This window comes from Ammodytes marinus (genome assembly GCF_949987685.1).
Source record: "Ammodytes marinus genome assembly, chromosome: 5".
NCBI lineage: Eukaryota > Metazoa > Chordata > Actinopteri > Uranoscopiformes > Ammodytidae > Ammodytes > Ammodytes marinus.
Genome location: NC_137234.1, coordinates 31093965 through 31111759, shown reverse-complemented (window position 1 = coordinate 31111759; position 17795 = coordinate 31093965). Strand labels below are relative to the sequence as shown.

The 17795-nt window shown below is 40.7% G+C and overlaps 1 protein-coding gene across 1 annotated transcript; it reads right to left on the bottom strand.

The window, feature by feature from the left end:
• Window positions 1-1405: 1405 nt before the first annotated feature.
• LOC307250615 (protein-glutamine gamma-glutamyltransferase 2-like) lies at window positions 1406-15785 on the bottom strand (the record flags this gene model as incomplete). Its single annotated transcript, XM_080027731.1, has 15 exons — window positions 1406-1568; window positions 5229-5365; window positions 8719-8879; window positions 9101-9230; window positions 9374-9519; window positions 9618-9717; window positions 9791-9933; window positions 10101-10204; window positions 10345-10486; window positions 10852-11029; window positions 11456-11584; window positions 13206-13324; window positions 13800-14030; window positions 15143-15313; window positions 15770-15785. 15 exons carry the CDS (start codon window positions 15783-15785, stop codon window positions 1406-1408), a joined length of 2070 nt encoding a protein of 689 aa, XP_079883857.1.
• Between the last annotated feature and the right edge of the window lie 2010 nt (window positions 15786-17795).

The following is a 17795-nucleotide window of genomic DNA, read 5'->3' as shown; positions in this document are numbered from 1 at the left end:
AGCAATGTTTCAAAGATTACATTTGTTAACAGTTAACTAATGTTTATTATTATATTAATCAACTTTTGGTTCATGCTTAATTAATGTATTAACTAAGGTTAATATAGGATATTTATAAACATTAAATAATGTATTAATTAATATCTTAGTTAACATGAACACCATTAGTAAATGCTTACTAGACACATTAGTTAATGTTAACTAATGATTAATTAACCCTTATTAAGTATTAACTAACCATTAATTAATGTACCCTTATTGTAAAGTGTTACCATTCTGATTTTTTTTTTTTGTATTTATGCTGGAGGTCCCTTGAGACCCCGGTCTCAAGGGACAGAATGACCTTAGCCCACAAACTGCAACAACAGCTGTTGCAATCACAGCAGAAAGATAGAAACACTATTGCAACATCTTGCTACGAATAGACTATAATCTATTAGAAGCAGCTAGGTTCTTCTCGCCCGAGGAAGATGGCTAGGGTTTCCGGGGCTCCCCTTTTCAAAGTTCGGTTGAGAGTAGGTTAATTCTGGTAAGATCTGAATGATTGTAATAAATAGGTAACATCTGTGTTGATATAGTAGGAGCTGTGTCTACTAGCTTGTAACCTTGATGTCAACCTTTTAATAAAGTGAACCTGTTAAGACCTGATCCTCTGCTCTCCGCGTCTCCCTTGCCTGGTGAAGTCTGTCCTCCTAGTATCAAATGTCGTGGAATCAATGGCCCACTCGGCCACGGTAATATCTCATTATTCCACCTCACAGGCTAAGACATGTAAGAATTGTCCAGAGAATAGCCTTCGTTAAAATCAAAAGTTAGAGGGGGAACAGTGTATTACAGACTATGTTTTCAGTTTGAGTCAGCCTTCTCTAGTTTGCATACTGACTAAAATGGTTTAACAACTGTCAATTCATATTTAGAAATAATACTGCTACAATGTTAACCCTATGATGTCCTTTATTTAATTATAGCCTTCAAGCCTGTGGCTATTATTGTCACTTCTATTGTCACAATTGTAAGTACATGTACTTTAAAAACAAAAGAAAGCATGATGTATGTGCTTTAATTAAGAAACCAAATTAATACAATCTTCATTGAAATCATTTACTTTTCAAACCAGCATCATCATATTGAAATCACACTGTAATTTCCAAAAATGCATAATGAGTAAGGCACATATAAAAATGAATTGTCTTAACTTCTTATTGGTTGTGCTATGACTATCACAGTTTGGTTCAATCATATTTCAACCAGTAAGAAACGGTGCAAAAGTGTCATCAAAGAACAAAACATACAACAACGGATTCTGTGTAATATTAATTTCAGAAATGTCCACCAGTGGTAGTTATTCATTCTAGAGTACAGTATTTTCTACATTATGCGGTCATTGTATGACCTTCAGCTTCAGCTATGTTTGTCGACGGTTCCTCTTATGGACAACCACCGTGGCGACTCCCTTTACGTCCTTCAGCCTGTCAGAGTCAAAGTCCACCAGGAGCTTCCTCACCCCGGTACGCACAGGCGAAAAGGAGAGGTTGACGGACACCTTCTTGCCTGGAGCTATATCACCACTTAAACAAAAGAGACACACAATGTCAATTTGCAATTCATGCATGTCATGTCACCAATATTGAGCACATATGAAACTTAAACGTTTTTTCAGAACGCTGATGAAAGACTTGTGGAGAGCACTTAAGCACCTTCAGTTTACGGAGACGAAGGCAAATAGAGTTTTCTCAATTAAGTCCAAACGAACAAATGAATGTAATTGGACTTTCATTGTGTACTGTATACAGTATGATGCTTGATAATGCTAACTAAGGTCAATATAATTTCTATTACAAACTCATCTGTTAGTCCACATGCAGAAAACCTTTTCCTCATGCATATGTGAAACATTGACAATAATCCATAACTGCTCCTTTGTGTTGTCTGTCCAGGTATATTTTTTATAGTTAGCTTCCAAACAGGTTGTATGTTAAAATGAATCAAATACCGGTACATCATACATAACTGGCCTTAACGGACATCATGGGTTGTGTATCTGGCATACCGGATGTAGATTGTTGAGATAAGCCTGCCGACTGTTTTCGTCTGAAAACTCCTCCCCTTTCTCTTCCATGCTGTACTGTTTTATGCTCCCTCTCAGAATGAGAAACAGAAAGTGTGTACTTGTGCAGTCACTGTGCCAACTGTATCTAGCTCATAGACTGTATAAAAAAGAAATCGAGCTGCAAACCAGAGGTGTGGACTCGAGTCACATGACTTGGACTCGAGTCATGAATTTGATGACTTGAGACTCGACTTGACTAAATGTAAAGAAACTTGCAACTTGACTTGGACTTTAACATCAATGACTCGTGACTTGACCTGGGGCCTATCCGAAAAGTCCAATCTCCTAACCTATAAGCCTCCTTTCCTATGCCTTAACCCCTAAACGTCATCGGGGTTAAGGAGAGATGAAAGGTGCTTCCTATCGAACATAGGAAAGGACAGAGCTGTTTCAAATGAATTCGACTCCACTTTTCCTAACCGACGTCATTGCGCGACGGCGAGTATTGCTGACGTGAGTCTAGCATGAAACTACACTATTCTCCGAAAATGGACTACAACAAGCGCTCGTTTGATCCATGCGTTCTTTTCATATTGATTTTAATCAGGTTGTCGCCAACAGAGTGAGAATCACTCCCATATATCCCAATTGACATGTGGAATAAAAAGAGGCTACACTTATGTTGATGTTGAAATGAACTGCCCCCAGTAACTTCATTAAATGTGAAGTTGGTATTTTCTTTTCTTATGGTGTAAATTATGTGCTACGAAAATAACTATTATGATGTTGGTCTTTTATGAGTTCTTTATTATCTTAATGGGGGAGAGGGGAGGGGGGTATTTTGTTTTAGCCGAGTTAAATCTTCCTCTCTTCTCTTCTCCTCTCCTCTCTTCTGTTTTACCTCTCGTTTGTATTCGTGTAGAGTCGGTAAACTCCGGCGGTGGCCTGTTGCTTTAAATCTTGACGCCGTAAAGGATTATGGGATACCACTATCTCCTTTCCTTTAGCATAGGTTGGTCAGGAGTAACCTATGCTAAAGGAGGGTTAAAGGATGAATCGAGGCTCCTTTCCTATGCCTTTCCTAAGCATTTTGGGAATTCGGATCACCTATCTGCCGAGTACTTCCGGTTCATCTCGATAGGAAAGGAAATTTCCTATGCAAAAAAAAGTTTTCGGATAGGCCCCTGGACTTGAGGCTTTTGACTTGATAAGACTTGCTACTTTCCCCAAAACACAAAGATTAAAAAGTATATTTTTAAGTAGGCCTACCGCTCTGTATCTTTCATCATGTAGCCTAGTGTAGCGGAGGAAACTGGTGGATGTACCGGTGCTGCGCTGATCTGCTTATCACTGGTTTCACTTCAGAAGTGTCGGCCAGAACACCACTTAAGGCCAAAAACGTCAGACTATAAGCATGAGACTAGGAGAAGAGGAGTATGGTTTATCCGCTCTTTATTTTCCTTCTTTCACAGGCACAACCGCATATAGATCGCGGGAAAAGAACAAAGCTTACATTCCGCTCGTGAGAAGACGTTAGAACAGCTGTTGCGACCGGCGAGTCGCGGCTGTTAATAACATCCATAAACTGTAACTTATAACAGCGATCGGGACTGCATACTCACACACGGGTGATTCACATAAACTCAAATAAACACGTTTCAACTGTGGAATGATCGACTACTGCGGCAACATGCACGTCGCTCACACACCTGACCGAGGGAGAAGAGAAAGAAAACTTACTAAACAGACTCTCCGTCCGACTGACGTCACTGCCACTAACTGACAGCTATAATGTCATCCACACTGAACAAAACACATCTTAACACACTATAAGAAATAACAACACTGTAACCTGTAAACTTTGGGGCCTTTTCTACATGTAGCCTATGTGTGAGTGTCTGTTTTTGTTCGGGTATAAAAACTACGAGGTGGTCAACATAACACAAATTAATACATGTGTTTATTCTGTAAAGGAGTGGTTTAAAATGAAGAATATTATTGCAAAATATGAGTTAAATGTTAAAAATCACTGGTAAATAGTGCATTTAGGAAGTGCAATGTCCGTACAATTTTTTTTTCCACAAATTCAATTGCACTTGTTTTAATAAATAAAGACAGATTTTAAAAGCGTACATGATGTGGGTAAATAAAGTATTACTTTTTGGTTAAAGGACTCGAAATGACTTGAAGCTCAAACTGCAGGACTTGGGACTTACTTGAGACTTGTCAGCATTGACTTGGGACTTGACTCGGGACTTGCCTGTCTTGACTCGAGACTTGACTCGGGACTTGAGTGCAAAGACTTGAGACTTACTTGTGACTTGCTAAACAATGACTTGGTCCCACCTCTGCTGCAAACACACACGTATGCGCAGTGCACACACAAACACGCATAGGGCATCGTTTCAGTAATGTTGACGGTCGCAATTACGGTCCACATCCACATCGGTTAAATGTGTACGTGGTAAAATTGCTGTTCCGTAACAAACACGTTTGTAAACATTCACACAAATAAAACTAACATTACATAGTCAATATATCTTTAGTTTAGTCTGACTGTGTGAGACTATGGGTTTTGTGGCGACTTTATTATAGTGGCCACAGCTGGAATTGTAGAATCATGTGTCTACATGTGGGATAGAGATGCACCAGTACACTATTTTTCAGTTCCATCCGATTCCGATACCTGGGTTTTGGATATTGGCCGGTACCGATTCTGTCCCGATCTCATGAATATAATAAAAGAAAATAGTTTGTGGTGATATTATGTGTAAGATTATAAATGCTTAAGCAACACTGCAATTATAATTCAAAAATGCAAATAATGTAGCCTACAAAACGTAAAAAGGTATAATTGAACTGCTTTGAATGGTTTGCAGAACTTTTTAATTACAAAATTATTTTTAACGTGCTGTATCACATAGCTATGGTCTTAAAAATGTTATTTTCTTTTTTTAACAAAGTTCATGTTGATGAGCTAGCTATGATCAAATCTGACAGCAACAGTTGACATTCCAACTGGTAAACTCAAAGGGCGCTGGCAAACAATGATAAGCCTTCTTTTATATAGTTATCTGAAATGAAGGACCTATTGTTTGTTAAATAACCCATAGACACGTGTAGCAACAGAAACTAAGGGAGCCTGGCTTAGCAGACAGGTAACTCACTCAGTACTTACTTAACATGGATCTCAGCGGATGGCAGTAGTCCGGCCCCTTCCACAGTGAACACACCACTCTTGAGAGAAACTGGTAGAGGATTGGTGAAGGAGATGTACGCTATCACATGTTCCCGTACAACAGCCTTCCCGGACACCTGGAGAAACAGAAGACAGCTCTGTGCTCTATGGGCCCGTTTGGAGCAAAAATTCTGGACGTCATTTAGGCTACGTGGGTCACTTTAAAAAAATATATAAATAAAATGGCTTTGACAGTTTCTACTGTAAAAAGAAAACATTGAAATATTGCCACTACAGTGGCCTGTAGGTTTTGTAAAACTAAAATTCTACTTTTAGACCATATTGTTTCAGGTAGTATGGAGCCACAGGAACAAAATTAGGGACAATACAGTATGTCTCCAATTCACAATCCTCCATAATCTATATATCTGTTGCAGAGCCGGCCCAAGCCTTCATGGGGCCCTAAGCGAAATATGATTAGGGGGCCCCTCTCCAATTTTAGCGCTGCTGAAACTATGGATCTTTGTTAAATATCATTCACACACCCAGTGTTTTCCGCTAGTGCCTCCACTGTGCAACTGTGCGAAAATATTAGACAGCCGAGATTCAGACCCTCCTAGGGGTGTCCGGGGGTATGACCCCCCGGGAGATTTGTTTAACCTTTTTAAAGTGAAATGCATGAATCTGGTGCACTTTGAGAGGAAAATTAAGAGGCTAAATCTGAGAAATTGTGTGAACAAAGAATTTGGAGACACTGGGTCAGATGAATTAGAAGCTATTGAAGAAGGACACATGGATTTTCCATAAAAATATTAATATAAAATAAAATATTATGCAGGGTCCTCTGGGTTGGGCTTGGAGCTCTTTTTCTTTTACGGGACATATTTCTCTGTAATATAATGAATGCATTTAAATGCAGTGAGAGGAACGAAGCAGAAGAACTCTGTTGTCCAGCTACTGTATCTTTTTTTCCACAGAAGAGGCTGAAATAGGCTATAGACTATACACAGTGCATGGGAAACTGAAGGCAGCCCCATTTCCAAATGTTTTTAAAAACACTCAATACACAATGTGCATGCCATGGACGTGAACGTGACGTCACGTGATCAGTTAACCTCGGATTATCTCCCAGATGATCTGATTCTATTATTAGGCTATTAACAATCTAGACCAAAACATTGTATTCCTTTTTTGTATGATAACTTACATTTGCTTAATATGATGTTGATATCAAACACACAAATTTAAAAAAAAAAATATATACATATATTGGGAGGGGGCCCCCCTGGCGGTCGGGGGCCCTAAGCGACCGCTTAGTTCGCTTATGCCTCGGGCCGGCTCTGAACTGTTGGATTGGTTAGCTTTTTATAGGTGACTGAGGCAGCAAGATGGTTACCTTAACGTGGTAGCTGAGGACAATTATTTGGCGGGTGTTTAAAGGTGGAGTCAGCAATTCTGGACCAAACCTGTTGTCAAAATCCCTTTTCATCAATATCAGTGAAAATCTCCTCACGAGCCGCTACTTGTCCATACTGTGTGCAAGCTGAAAAAACTGCGGTGTTAATACACAGCCTATGGCATTGTAAACTTGTAAGTAAACAAAGAGGGCCCACTGTAGCTAACAACATGCCCGTTTACAGAGCCTAGGCTTTGTATTAACACTGCTTTTTTTAAAGTTCACATGATATGGACATGTAGCAGATCATGAGGAGATATTCACTGATTTTGACAAAAAGGGATTTTGATAACTAGCATTCTTCAGAATCACTGATTCCACCTTTAATGGGTTGAGTGTGCTGCTTATGGCATGTTGTTGTTTTTTAGTTTGCTAGCTTGTTAACAGAAGATGGTAGCTAATTATGTTGCTGATAAAAAAGAGGGGGATGGTTCTTCCACTGTAGAACTGCGGATCCTTCTATGTGTTGTAGGTCAAACTCAACAAAATACCAGTCATTGAGAGGGCCCTCCCCTTCCATATGTACAGTATCTCACAAAAGTGAGTACACCCCTAACATTTCTTCAAATATTTCATTATATCTTTCCATGCGACAACACTGAATAAATGACACTTTGATTCAATGTCAAGTAGTCAGTGTACAGCTTGTATAACAGTGTAAATTTACTGTCCCCTCAAAATAACTCGACACACAGCCATTAATGTCTAAACTGTTGGCAACAAAAGTGAGTACACCCCTAAGAAAAAATGTCCAAATTGGGCCCAAAGTGTCAATATTTTGTTTTGCCATCATTATTTTCTATCACTGCCTTAACCCTCTTGGGCATGTAGTTCACTAGAGCTTCACAGGTTGCAACTGGAACCCTCTTCTACCCATTCATGACGACATCAAGGAGCTGGTGGATATTAGAGTCCTTGCGCTCCTCCATCTCCCGTTTGAGGATGCCCCAAAGATGCTCAATAGGGTTTAAGACTGGAGACATGCTTGGCCAGTCCATAACCTTTACCCTCAGCTTCTTTAGCAAGCCAGTGGTCGTTCGGAGGTGTGTTTGGGGTCGTTATCATGTTGCAGTACTGCCCTGCGGCCCAGTTTATGAAGGGAGGGGATCATGCTCTGCTTCAGTATGTCACAGTACATGTTAGAATTCAATGAACTGTAGATCCCCAGTGCTGGCAGCACTCATGCAGCCCCAGACCATGACACTCCAACCAACATGCTTGACTCTAGGCAAGACACACTTGTCTTTGTACTCCTCACCTGGTTGCCGCTCCACACTCTTAACACCATCTGAACCAAATAAATGTATTTTGGTCTCATCAGACCACAGGACATGGTTGCAGTAATCCATGTCCGTAGTCTATTTGTCTTCAGCAAACTGTTTGTGGGGTTTCTTGTGCATCATCTTTAGAATAGGCTTCCTTCTGGGATGACAGCCATGCAGACCAGTATGATGCAGAGTGCGGCGTATGGTCTGAGCACTGACAGGTTGACCCCCCACCCCTTCAAGCCCTGCAGCAATGCTGGCAGTATTCATACGTCTATTTTCCAAAGCCAACCTCTGTGTACGACGCTGACCACGTGCACTCAACCTTCGTAAACTTATTTTTTCTAAGGGGTGTACTCACTTTTGTTGCCAGCAGTTTAGACATTAATGGCTGTGTGTCGAGTTATTTTGAGGGGACAGTAAATTGACACTGTTATACAAGCTGTACACTGACTACTTTACATTGTATCAAAGTGTCATTTCTTCAGTGTTGTCCCATGGAAAGATATAAAGAAAAATGTGAAGAAATGAGAGGGGTGTACTCACTTTTGTGAGATATTGTATGTGCCTTCCTTTGGTAGGACGGACGAGAGAACATAATTCAGGCAGTGTTTATCATACCAGTCGGGTTGCTAACAAATGTCTATTGGTAAAACTAGTGGTAACGGCCGTACCGGTGAAAGAGCAATTTCATAGGTTCATAGTTTTATTCTAATCAGTCTTGTTCCTTTATTTGTAGACATCCAGAATCATATCTGTGTGACCTCACCTGTATAAAGATTTCAGGAACTCTCAGTGGGATGTTGGCCACACTCATGATGGGTTCGTTCTCCCCTGGAGCCTCTAAGAGCGCTTTCACTCTGATCAGATGATGCTCAGAGACACACTTGACATAGTCGTCATAATGCAAACGCAGCACTTTCCTGTGGGCTGCACACACACACACACACACACACACACACGCACACACACACACACACACACACACACACACACACACACACACACACACACACACACACACACACACAAGCAGTATTTAACAGGAAGATGGTTTATCTAAATGCTGCAAAACGGGAAGAATAGTAAAAAAGGAAAGCAGCAGTGTAGTTGTGTTGCTCCAGAGGCCTCTCTGTGTTAGAGTAACTAACCTTTGTAAGCTGGCACAGTCACACTTATCGTTTGTCTCTGGCACTCCCCCCGGTGGAGAGAGTTGTAAGTCACAGCCATGGCCAGCACTGTCAGCTGAGCATGAGCATCTCTGCCTCCCTCATTCTTTACCTGCGGACAGAATAAATAGTCTTATAGAATTGACATAAACTGAGCAATATAAAAAAACACAATCTCTACTGACACAGCAGCATCCCCTGACCCACTGTGTGTGGATAAATGTACTATTTCTATCATTTCATTCAGCTACTTACCTCAACAATCACATCAAAGTCCGTCCCAAACAAAGGCTTAGCATGCTTGATTGACAGCTGCAGTTTTGTCAGTTCTGCGCTCTCATACGTCTGCTCTGTGACCCTGCGTCCAGCCTTCTCAAACACTTCTCTCTCCTTCTTGGAGCCTGGGGAGAAGTTGTTCATCCATGAAAAACATCCCTCACATGAACCAAACAGATGCATATGTGCAGCTTTTCAGTTATACTGTATTACTCCAACTTACCTTCAGGATATTTGTAGTGTAGAGTGACGTCATCTCTGTGGTCGCCATACACACTTTTGGTGCTGATGTTCCTCCCCACACTCCCCTGGTCCACTCTGATCTGGAACAATTTATACAATCATCATTGTCGTGAAGGCTTTTTAACTTGAGCTAATATGAAAGAAGTCAATCACCTTCTTCCGTTGGCCATCTGGTTGGACCATCCAGTGGATGATGTCGGCATTCACCTCAGCGAATACAAACGGAGCGTCGTACTTTACTCTCAGATTTCCCTCCTTGATGGCCGTCACTGGACACGGACCGCAGCAAAACTCACCTGGACAGCATATATTGCAGTGATGAGAGACAATCAGCAGCAAGGACTTACATCTTCTAGTTTCCAATGGCGGATAAGGCCAGAAATGTCTTGTAAAACATACAGTAGATGGACAGATAAGTAAAAGAGAGAGACGAATAACATCAGGTTAAAAAGTAGTGATGTACCATCACTCAGTACTTGAGGGGTGGGGTCCAAAACCTGCCAGCCGTCATTTCCTTTGGAGAGATCATCTCTCCTCATCCAGGACTCAACCCAACAGTGGAAGTTCCTGAAAACACAAGGAGATCATTCATTATATGACATTGTGGGACGTCCTCTACTGCAGGATCCTGTATTCGATTCATATCGGTGCGGGGCTGTGTGTGTGTGTGTGTGTGTGTGTGTGTGTGTGTGTGTGTGTGTTCCTACCAGCTACTGTCTTTTTTCCCTCGTCTGTCGAGGCTCTCCAGTCTTTCATTCAGTAGGAAGTCTACAGACAGGTTTCCATCCACATCATGGGCTGAACTATAGTTGGTGATGAGGCGTGTTGGGATCCCCAGACAGCGCAGCACTGTGAACATAAGACACATCAGACTGGGACACTCAATTCCTTTGCTCCTTCCAATATTTATGCATATAATGCTTATACTTGCTGGAGTTTTTTTTAATACAATTTTGGACACAGATGAGATTTAAAACTGCACATGTAACATACATAACCTACAGAACTTCTTGTTCATGTATGTCTTGTGCAGTCATTGGCAATTACCACTTAAAATAATTGTCTTATCATCATGTTTAAAATAATATTTAGTTTTTGTTTTACAAAAGTTAAAACAGGATAAAGATTAACTATCCCTAAACATTAACAAGAAATGGGCAGCATGTCAGCAGTGACTGCAGGTAAAAAAAACTGTGAAATGTGTGCAGCCTCACCTGTGCAGGCGACGCCAGCAAACACCCAGCACTGGCCATATTTGACCGCCTTGGCCCCGGCCCTGCTCCACTGTTGGAGGATCGGCACGCTGCCGGTCCATCGATGCGGTGCGAATCCACCAGAGTACGGCTCTACCCAGCGACCATTCAACACACCACTGTCACCGTTAGAGTTCACCTGGATAGGTGGAGATGACATCTTTAAAACTGTGCATCACTTTTATTTTACTCCCTGATAATACAAGATGGCTCCCTCTATGTAGGCATCACATGTCAACCAAACAGCAATCGAAAACAAACAAACAGTTTTGTGACATAACTAGTGATGAAGTTTCACTTTCTGATAACATGTTAGATTACTGTTTATGCCGCACTGCACTCTTGTGCATTTATAAAAAGCAGAAACCTTGAGGGTATTTTCTGTGCAGGAGCTATCAGTCTGTTTGGTGTTTTTATTTTAAGTAAGTATAGTATAGTTTTTATGAGATGCATGCAGGATGGATGATATGTGTTACCAGTTTACCACCACAGAGCAAACAAAATGCAAATGTTTATATATATATATGTTGTTAAGCTGTCTATATCGAGAAGAAGGGATCGTCACCATGGCAGTGATCATCCTGCTGACATAGACCGGGTCAGATCTCTGCTCAAGGTCGATCTCAGAGTTTTTTAGGGCGTACTTGGAGTTGTCCAGGACTTCAAAACAGATGTCCATCACATAGTCCTCAAACTGGGAGATAGAAGAAGAGGAACAAAGAAACAAAAGGTTAATTGTTGAACAGGAGAAGCCTCTTCGACTTTTTTTAAACAAACTTAAAATCCTACATGTTCCCTGTTTGTGTTTAAATGGCTGTGCCTGAAGACCACTTCCTGCCTGTCTATCTGCCATCTTCCTCTCTGCCCTCCCAGTGAGCTGTGAAGGGACAAACCCTTGTTTGTGTGGTTCAGTTACATTCTGACACCTCCTGTCTACAAGGTCACCCCGTCCAACACAAACAGATTTCCTGATCCAGCTGAAGCCCTAGAGTCTCCGCTGTGACACTGCTGTGAGAATTCACACAGGCCACATACAGTCCTGACAGACACAGGCATACTCAGTGCATTACAGTTTTTCTCAGTCGCTTTGGTGCTTTTCTCACATCACTATTAACATTTGCACAGCAGTTAGTGCATTTCTCAAAACAATTAGTGCAAACTGCAAAACCTAGTGGATAACCTGCAAAAGTACGTCACTTGCTCAAAATGGATAGTCTATTCCTCAAAAGCAAGTATTCATGTCAATGAAACTGCCAGTGTCATCAAAATGAGAAGTCTTGACACCATCGTTTATGAACAAGATAGTCAAATGGCTTCGTCATGTTTTCATTATGAGAGTTTATTCTCTCAGTGTTTTCCAATGCAAAAAAAAGTCAGAACTCGGTGACACTACCTGAAAATGCTCAAGACAGCACTATAAACTACTTGTACAGCCATTTGAAAACTAGAGTAAAGTTCCACATTGCTGTAGTTAGGGGAGTAAGTGAGTACAAGACACTGAATACGTATGTTTCACATTTTTCTGTATATGCTCTTTGCAATTCTACAGCATTGTGCAAAAGAACAATACACTTCAGTCACTTATTTAGAACAAACATAAAAAAACATCCTTTTGGTAGAGCTGTGCACAAATGTGCACAATATAACAGGACATATTGTAACTGAACATATAGGTAAATCATTCTGGCACATCCAGACGTTCCTGTCTTTCTGGCCACGTATTTTCACAACGGATATTATCCCTTGCAATGCAGCGAGGAAAGTACAACTAATACTTCACACACCTCCTTGTGAGTGAAAGCTGAGGTCCACCTGAGAGCAATTGTACAATTTAGGAGACATTTCCAGGAAAAAATGATAAACAAAGGTATAAAATTTGCTTGACAGAATTTGATAACTAGTTCAACAATTTTGTATGTAATGACTCAAGCAATGAAATGAAGACTATTAGTTTTAATAATAGACTATTACTATTCAGCATCCATAAGTATAGTTAATTTTGACTGACATGACATAAGCAAATGACAATGTTATAAAACAGCAGATAATTGTATGAAAGCAACTGATACATGTCCAAAAGCATTTGCAATTTGTTCAGAGGAAGGAGAAATTGCTACTATGATGTGCTCAAATGACTAAATGTTGCGGAGGTTGAACTAATAGTTATGAGAATTTTCATTCTGATCTGAGAAAAGCACCAAAGCAACTGAGAAAAACTGTAATGCACTGTCTGTGTGTGTGTGTGTGTGTGTGTGTGTGCGTGCGTGCGTGTGCGTGCGTGCGTGTGCATGCGTGTGTGTGTGTGTGTGTGTTACCTGTCCATAATTCCAGGGGATACTATTGATGTCATCCCAGGTCCCCATGTAAATGACTCCGTCTTCATTCATTACATACTCCTGGAGCAGGCTCTCATCAGGGAGGTACACCACATCATCTGGTTCACACAAATATCCTTCTGATCATTCAGCAATAATCATAATTAGTGCAGAAGATGTGTTATCGTGTTAGATATTTCATATTAGAGACTCTACAGACTGAGAGAAACAAGCAGCAGACAATAAGAAACAACAACATTAATCCTGAGCGTTGAGGGTTCCAATCAGAAAAACATGACACTGTTGTTCCATGTATTTCTGTAGATCATCTGATACACACACACAGATGACCATGAGTTTCCTTCTGTTTTAAAAAAAAATCATTAACAATTATTATCAATGTCACTAACGTTAAGTGGAGGTAAATCATGGAAATCCAGCCAGTTGGGTTCTTTGTTTTTTGTTTCCGTTACATGACTGAATTAAGACATTCAGATACTGAAAACAAGCTAAAAACCTCAGGAGCTGCAGGATAAAGTCAGTGAGACCTCTAAAATGCTGCAGAGAGTGTCTGCACTTTGCTTGTCCTTTTACCTTTGCACCACGGGTTAAAGAGCAGGTGGAAACTGATTTTGTCGACCCTTTCTACAATGTGTCCGTCCGGTGACATCATCAACACAGCCAGATGGTACTGGCCAATGATAGCGTCCGCTGGACTGTGCAGGGTCAGCAGTATTTCATCCTGTGCTACCTGCTGGTTCAACCACCACTTGTCTCCGGCCCCACGCTCCTTCTGAACCTTGAGCACCACCTCGTCTCTCTCACCTGAAGAAACATGAATTTTTTGGGGGAATTGTTCAACTGTTGTACTGTCAGTTCATCCTCTTTCTTTTTATGTTGACCTGCTCATCACCAAACAGCAGAATAACACATTTAGCAACTAGCTGGTGAACACTGTGGAGTATTTGGCAGCGACAGAGATATGTAATTATGGGGCTTGTGTGATGCGCAAAGAGTGCCCACGTTTGCATCTGTACCTAAAACCAGGGTGATTTGACTTTTAGCTCATGGTTTGCATGTTTTTTCAGTGCAGTTGTAGCCTGGCATTCCCAGACCTGCCACTAGGAGCTGGCAAATTAAATTTGCTGCGCCTGTTGGTCTGGACACGCTCCGTTGAAGCTTTACCAAGAAGACCAGAAATCTGGGCTCACGTTTCAATTGGTTCTATCTAATATGGGCGCGCCAGAGGCCTTTGTATGGTTCTCTGGGGAGGACGTAACCGGATGACGACAGTGACGTGCATGCAACGTCGAAGCCGTGATAGTAAACATTAAAGATGGCTGCGGATATGTTGTGTGAGTTTGAGACTGCTTTGGCCTTGACCCTTTACGATTTGGAAGACGGCACTCAAATCTTTCATTAGCAAGTAAGTGGAATGTTCTGTTTTGCCGACCGACAACGGCAAACGTTTAATTTAACAGTTTAACAGCTGTTCACTAAACAAACGGGGCTTACGTCACCTTGTGCATCGCTCTGATTGGTTGTAGTGCTATCCAACTGCGTGCAGTGGCATTTGAAATGCACGAGTAGGAGCCGCCCCTTGAGTTGGAAATTACTATTGATCGTGGCCAGACCCTCTATCGTTCAAGATATCAGGGTCTGGATTTCCAGGCTAGTGCAGTTGTGTAATTTTTCATGAATTATTGGCTAGACCTGCACCAGTCATTTAATTCATAGATAAGTCAATTAACAGAAAATGATTCAACAAGATAAACTAACACATTTGATGATTGGTGGAACAGTCATCTATGAAGCTGTAATAAAGGCTAATTGATTAAACGAGGACATGATCAGTAGATTCATCGATAATGAAAATATTGATAGGTCCTAGCCCTATTGTTAACCCCACAGCATCTTCCAGGTCAGACTGTACTCACCAAGGTGCAGGACCAGTTCCAGGTGGTGTTTCAGGGGCAGAGAGTCAGAGCACTGCAAAGTGATGGAGAAGGGTTGACCCCTGCGGACAATCAGGCGCTCCCGATCAATCTCCCTGGTGCGGTGAGCCAAGTTGTTTTCATGACTTCTCAGATCAACATCAATAATCAAACCTAAGAGGACAACAGGGACAAAGCTAAACAATCAGTCTGTGTTTGGCTATCCTTTTGCTAAATGAAATACTGACAGGGATGGGAGAGTTTAATTTAGGTTGTGACCTTAACTCAGAGCGGACAGAGATTTGTGTTATTGGTCACATGTCACAAGCTGAACTTGATGAATAAGGATGGTGATATCACATCCAAGTGCCAATGAAGTCATACATCAGCACATTTTTCACATGCATCATAATCTCCCATGATAGATAGATAGATAGATAGATAGATAGATAGATAGATAGATAGATAGATAGATAGATAGATAGATAGATAGATAGATAGATAGATAGATAGATAGATAGATAGATAGATAGATAGATAGATAGATAGATAGATAGATAGATAGATAGATAGATAGATAGATAGATAGATAGATAGATAGATAGATAGATAGATAGATGGGTCACTTACCCTTGTGGTCGGCCATTGCCGATCTTTGTAATAATCTCTATTAAAATGTTGCTCCAAATGTCCTCCAGTGTCTTTACACTCTTCTTGATATGGTGTTCATCACAGTCCTGTATTTATACCGCACAGGATGGGCTCGCCCACCTCTCTGACACACGCTCTGCCCAAAACACTCATTCCTTCTCACCTCCCTGAGACCTCTGACATCGCTTACCAAAAAGTGAAACTTGTGTGCATGTGTGTGTGTTTGTTTCGTTGTTTGTTTGCTTGAAGTTCCACACAAATTCTCTCTATTCCCTCCACATGACTATACATCCATCATGTATATAACTGTACATAACTATATCAACAGAATGTCTAACGTCTGTCATCTCTCTTAGTGTTTGTGTTTGCAGCTGCTTCAAAAGTGAGAGAAACAGTACAACAAAAATGAAGACACTATTAATCACCATGTTCTCAAATTAAGCTATAAATATGGTAGTTGAAAGCGTTTTTATACAAATTATAAAATGAAGCAGTATACTATTCCCAGGTACAACAGTATAATTTACTTTTAAAAGATCAACTATACATTCAGCAGTGTGACTACATGTGGCTGCTGATATTGTTAATGAGTTTAATTGCATTAAATGTGATTTGCTGGTTGAACTATACATTTGGATTTAGCCTATAGGACTATTTGACATTTTATATAAATGTCAGCTCTTTACAAGCTGACATTTGAGCTGAGAAATATACAGTAAATCTGATTTTGGGCTGCAGTGTATTCGTGCTCTGAACAAGTCCAGTGAACATGACCAAATTTTGTAAGCTTGCATCGTCTTTTGAGAATATTTTTGGATGCATCCTCTGCTTCCACCGACAATGTAGTACACAGATGTTTTGTGGGCTAAAATATGATATCATGACACAGAGGTGAGAGCCAGGAGAAGCAGCGATACTGCCCGATCATGGTGGGCTGGAATAGGATGAATAAATATTTCTATCTTCTACTCGCAGGATTGAGAGAAAGTTCAAACCACACAATGAACTTCATTCATTGGAATGCAGGAAGTAGACATCACCTCAGCCTCTTGGTGTGAATTAAATCAGATTCTTGTGAAATGTTGTCTAGGGTTAGTTTAAAGTTAGAGTTTGTAGTACAGGGAGATTACTCATGTGAAAATGAATATGTCAAACACAACTGTGACCCTTTAAGTCCCTTCAAGTTTTAACTGTTAAATAGCTATTTCTATTGCAAACAAGGTCTGGAGTTAAAACAAGACTACCCGTTCTTCTTGAAGGCAAGGAGATATTGCCAGGTTGTTGCAATACTTCTGAAACCCCCAACTCTGTTACCGAAACGTTTCTAAAAACTGGATTAAGCTGTTACCCAAAGTACAAGCAGTTGAGGATGCTATCTTAAATGAAAACGCTATGGCAAGTACTTTACAATCTGTTCTGCTGGTACACCCCAAATCAGTTTTCCCTGTTCAAGTGACTAACAACAACACTGTGAGCTCCACTGGACCTTCTGATCGTATACAGCAATTCTCCTTTGTATGGACCTTCCACTGTCCAGACGCAGACATGCAGAAGTCTTCATTTTTGACTCTCCAAAAGACTGTTGGCTGTAATGAAATATGGCCAGGAAGTGATTTTGAAAAATATTTTAGGATTTTATTTGAGTATTTGAAAGCACTGTTCCAGGTCTGTGTTGAATGCAGGACATGTATTTATTTAAAGGTGAAGTAAGCGGTTTATTTATGTTAATATAAGTGTTAAATCGCTTTTTATTCATACAGTGATCACTTACATAAAGTTCACGTTTCATAAAGCCGATCTCTCAGTCAGCTGCTCTGCATGTAATCAGCAAATAAACTTATTGGAGGATCCTGAAGACCGCAGTGCATTAATGTGGTGACAGGAAGTTAGCTAAAAGAACCATTCCGCTTACAGCACCTTTAAGGTCTACAGTATGTCATTTATGATAGTTTATAGAAATATATAGATGGCTTCCATTTCTCCATTATAAAATAACTAGATGGCA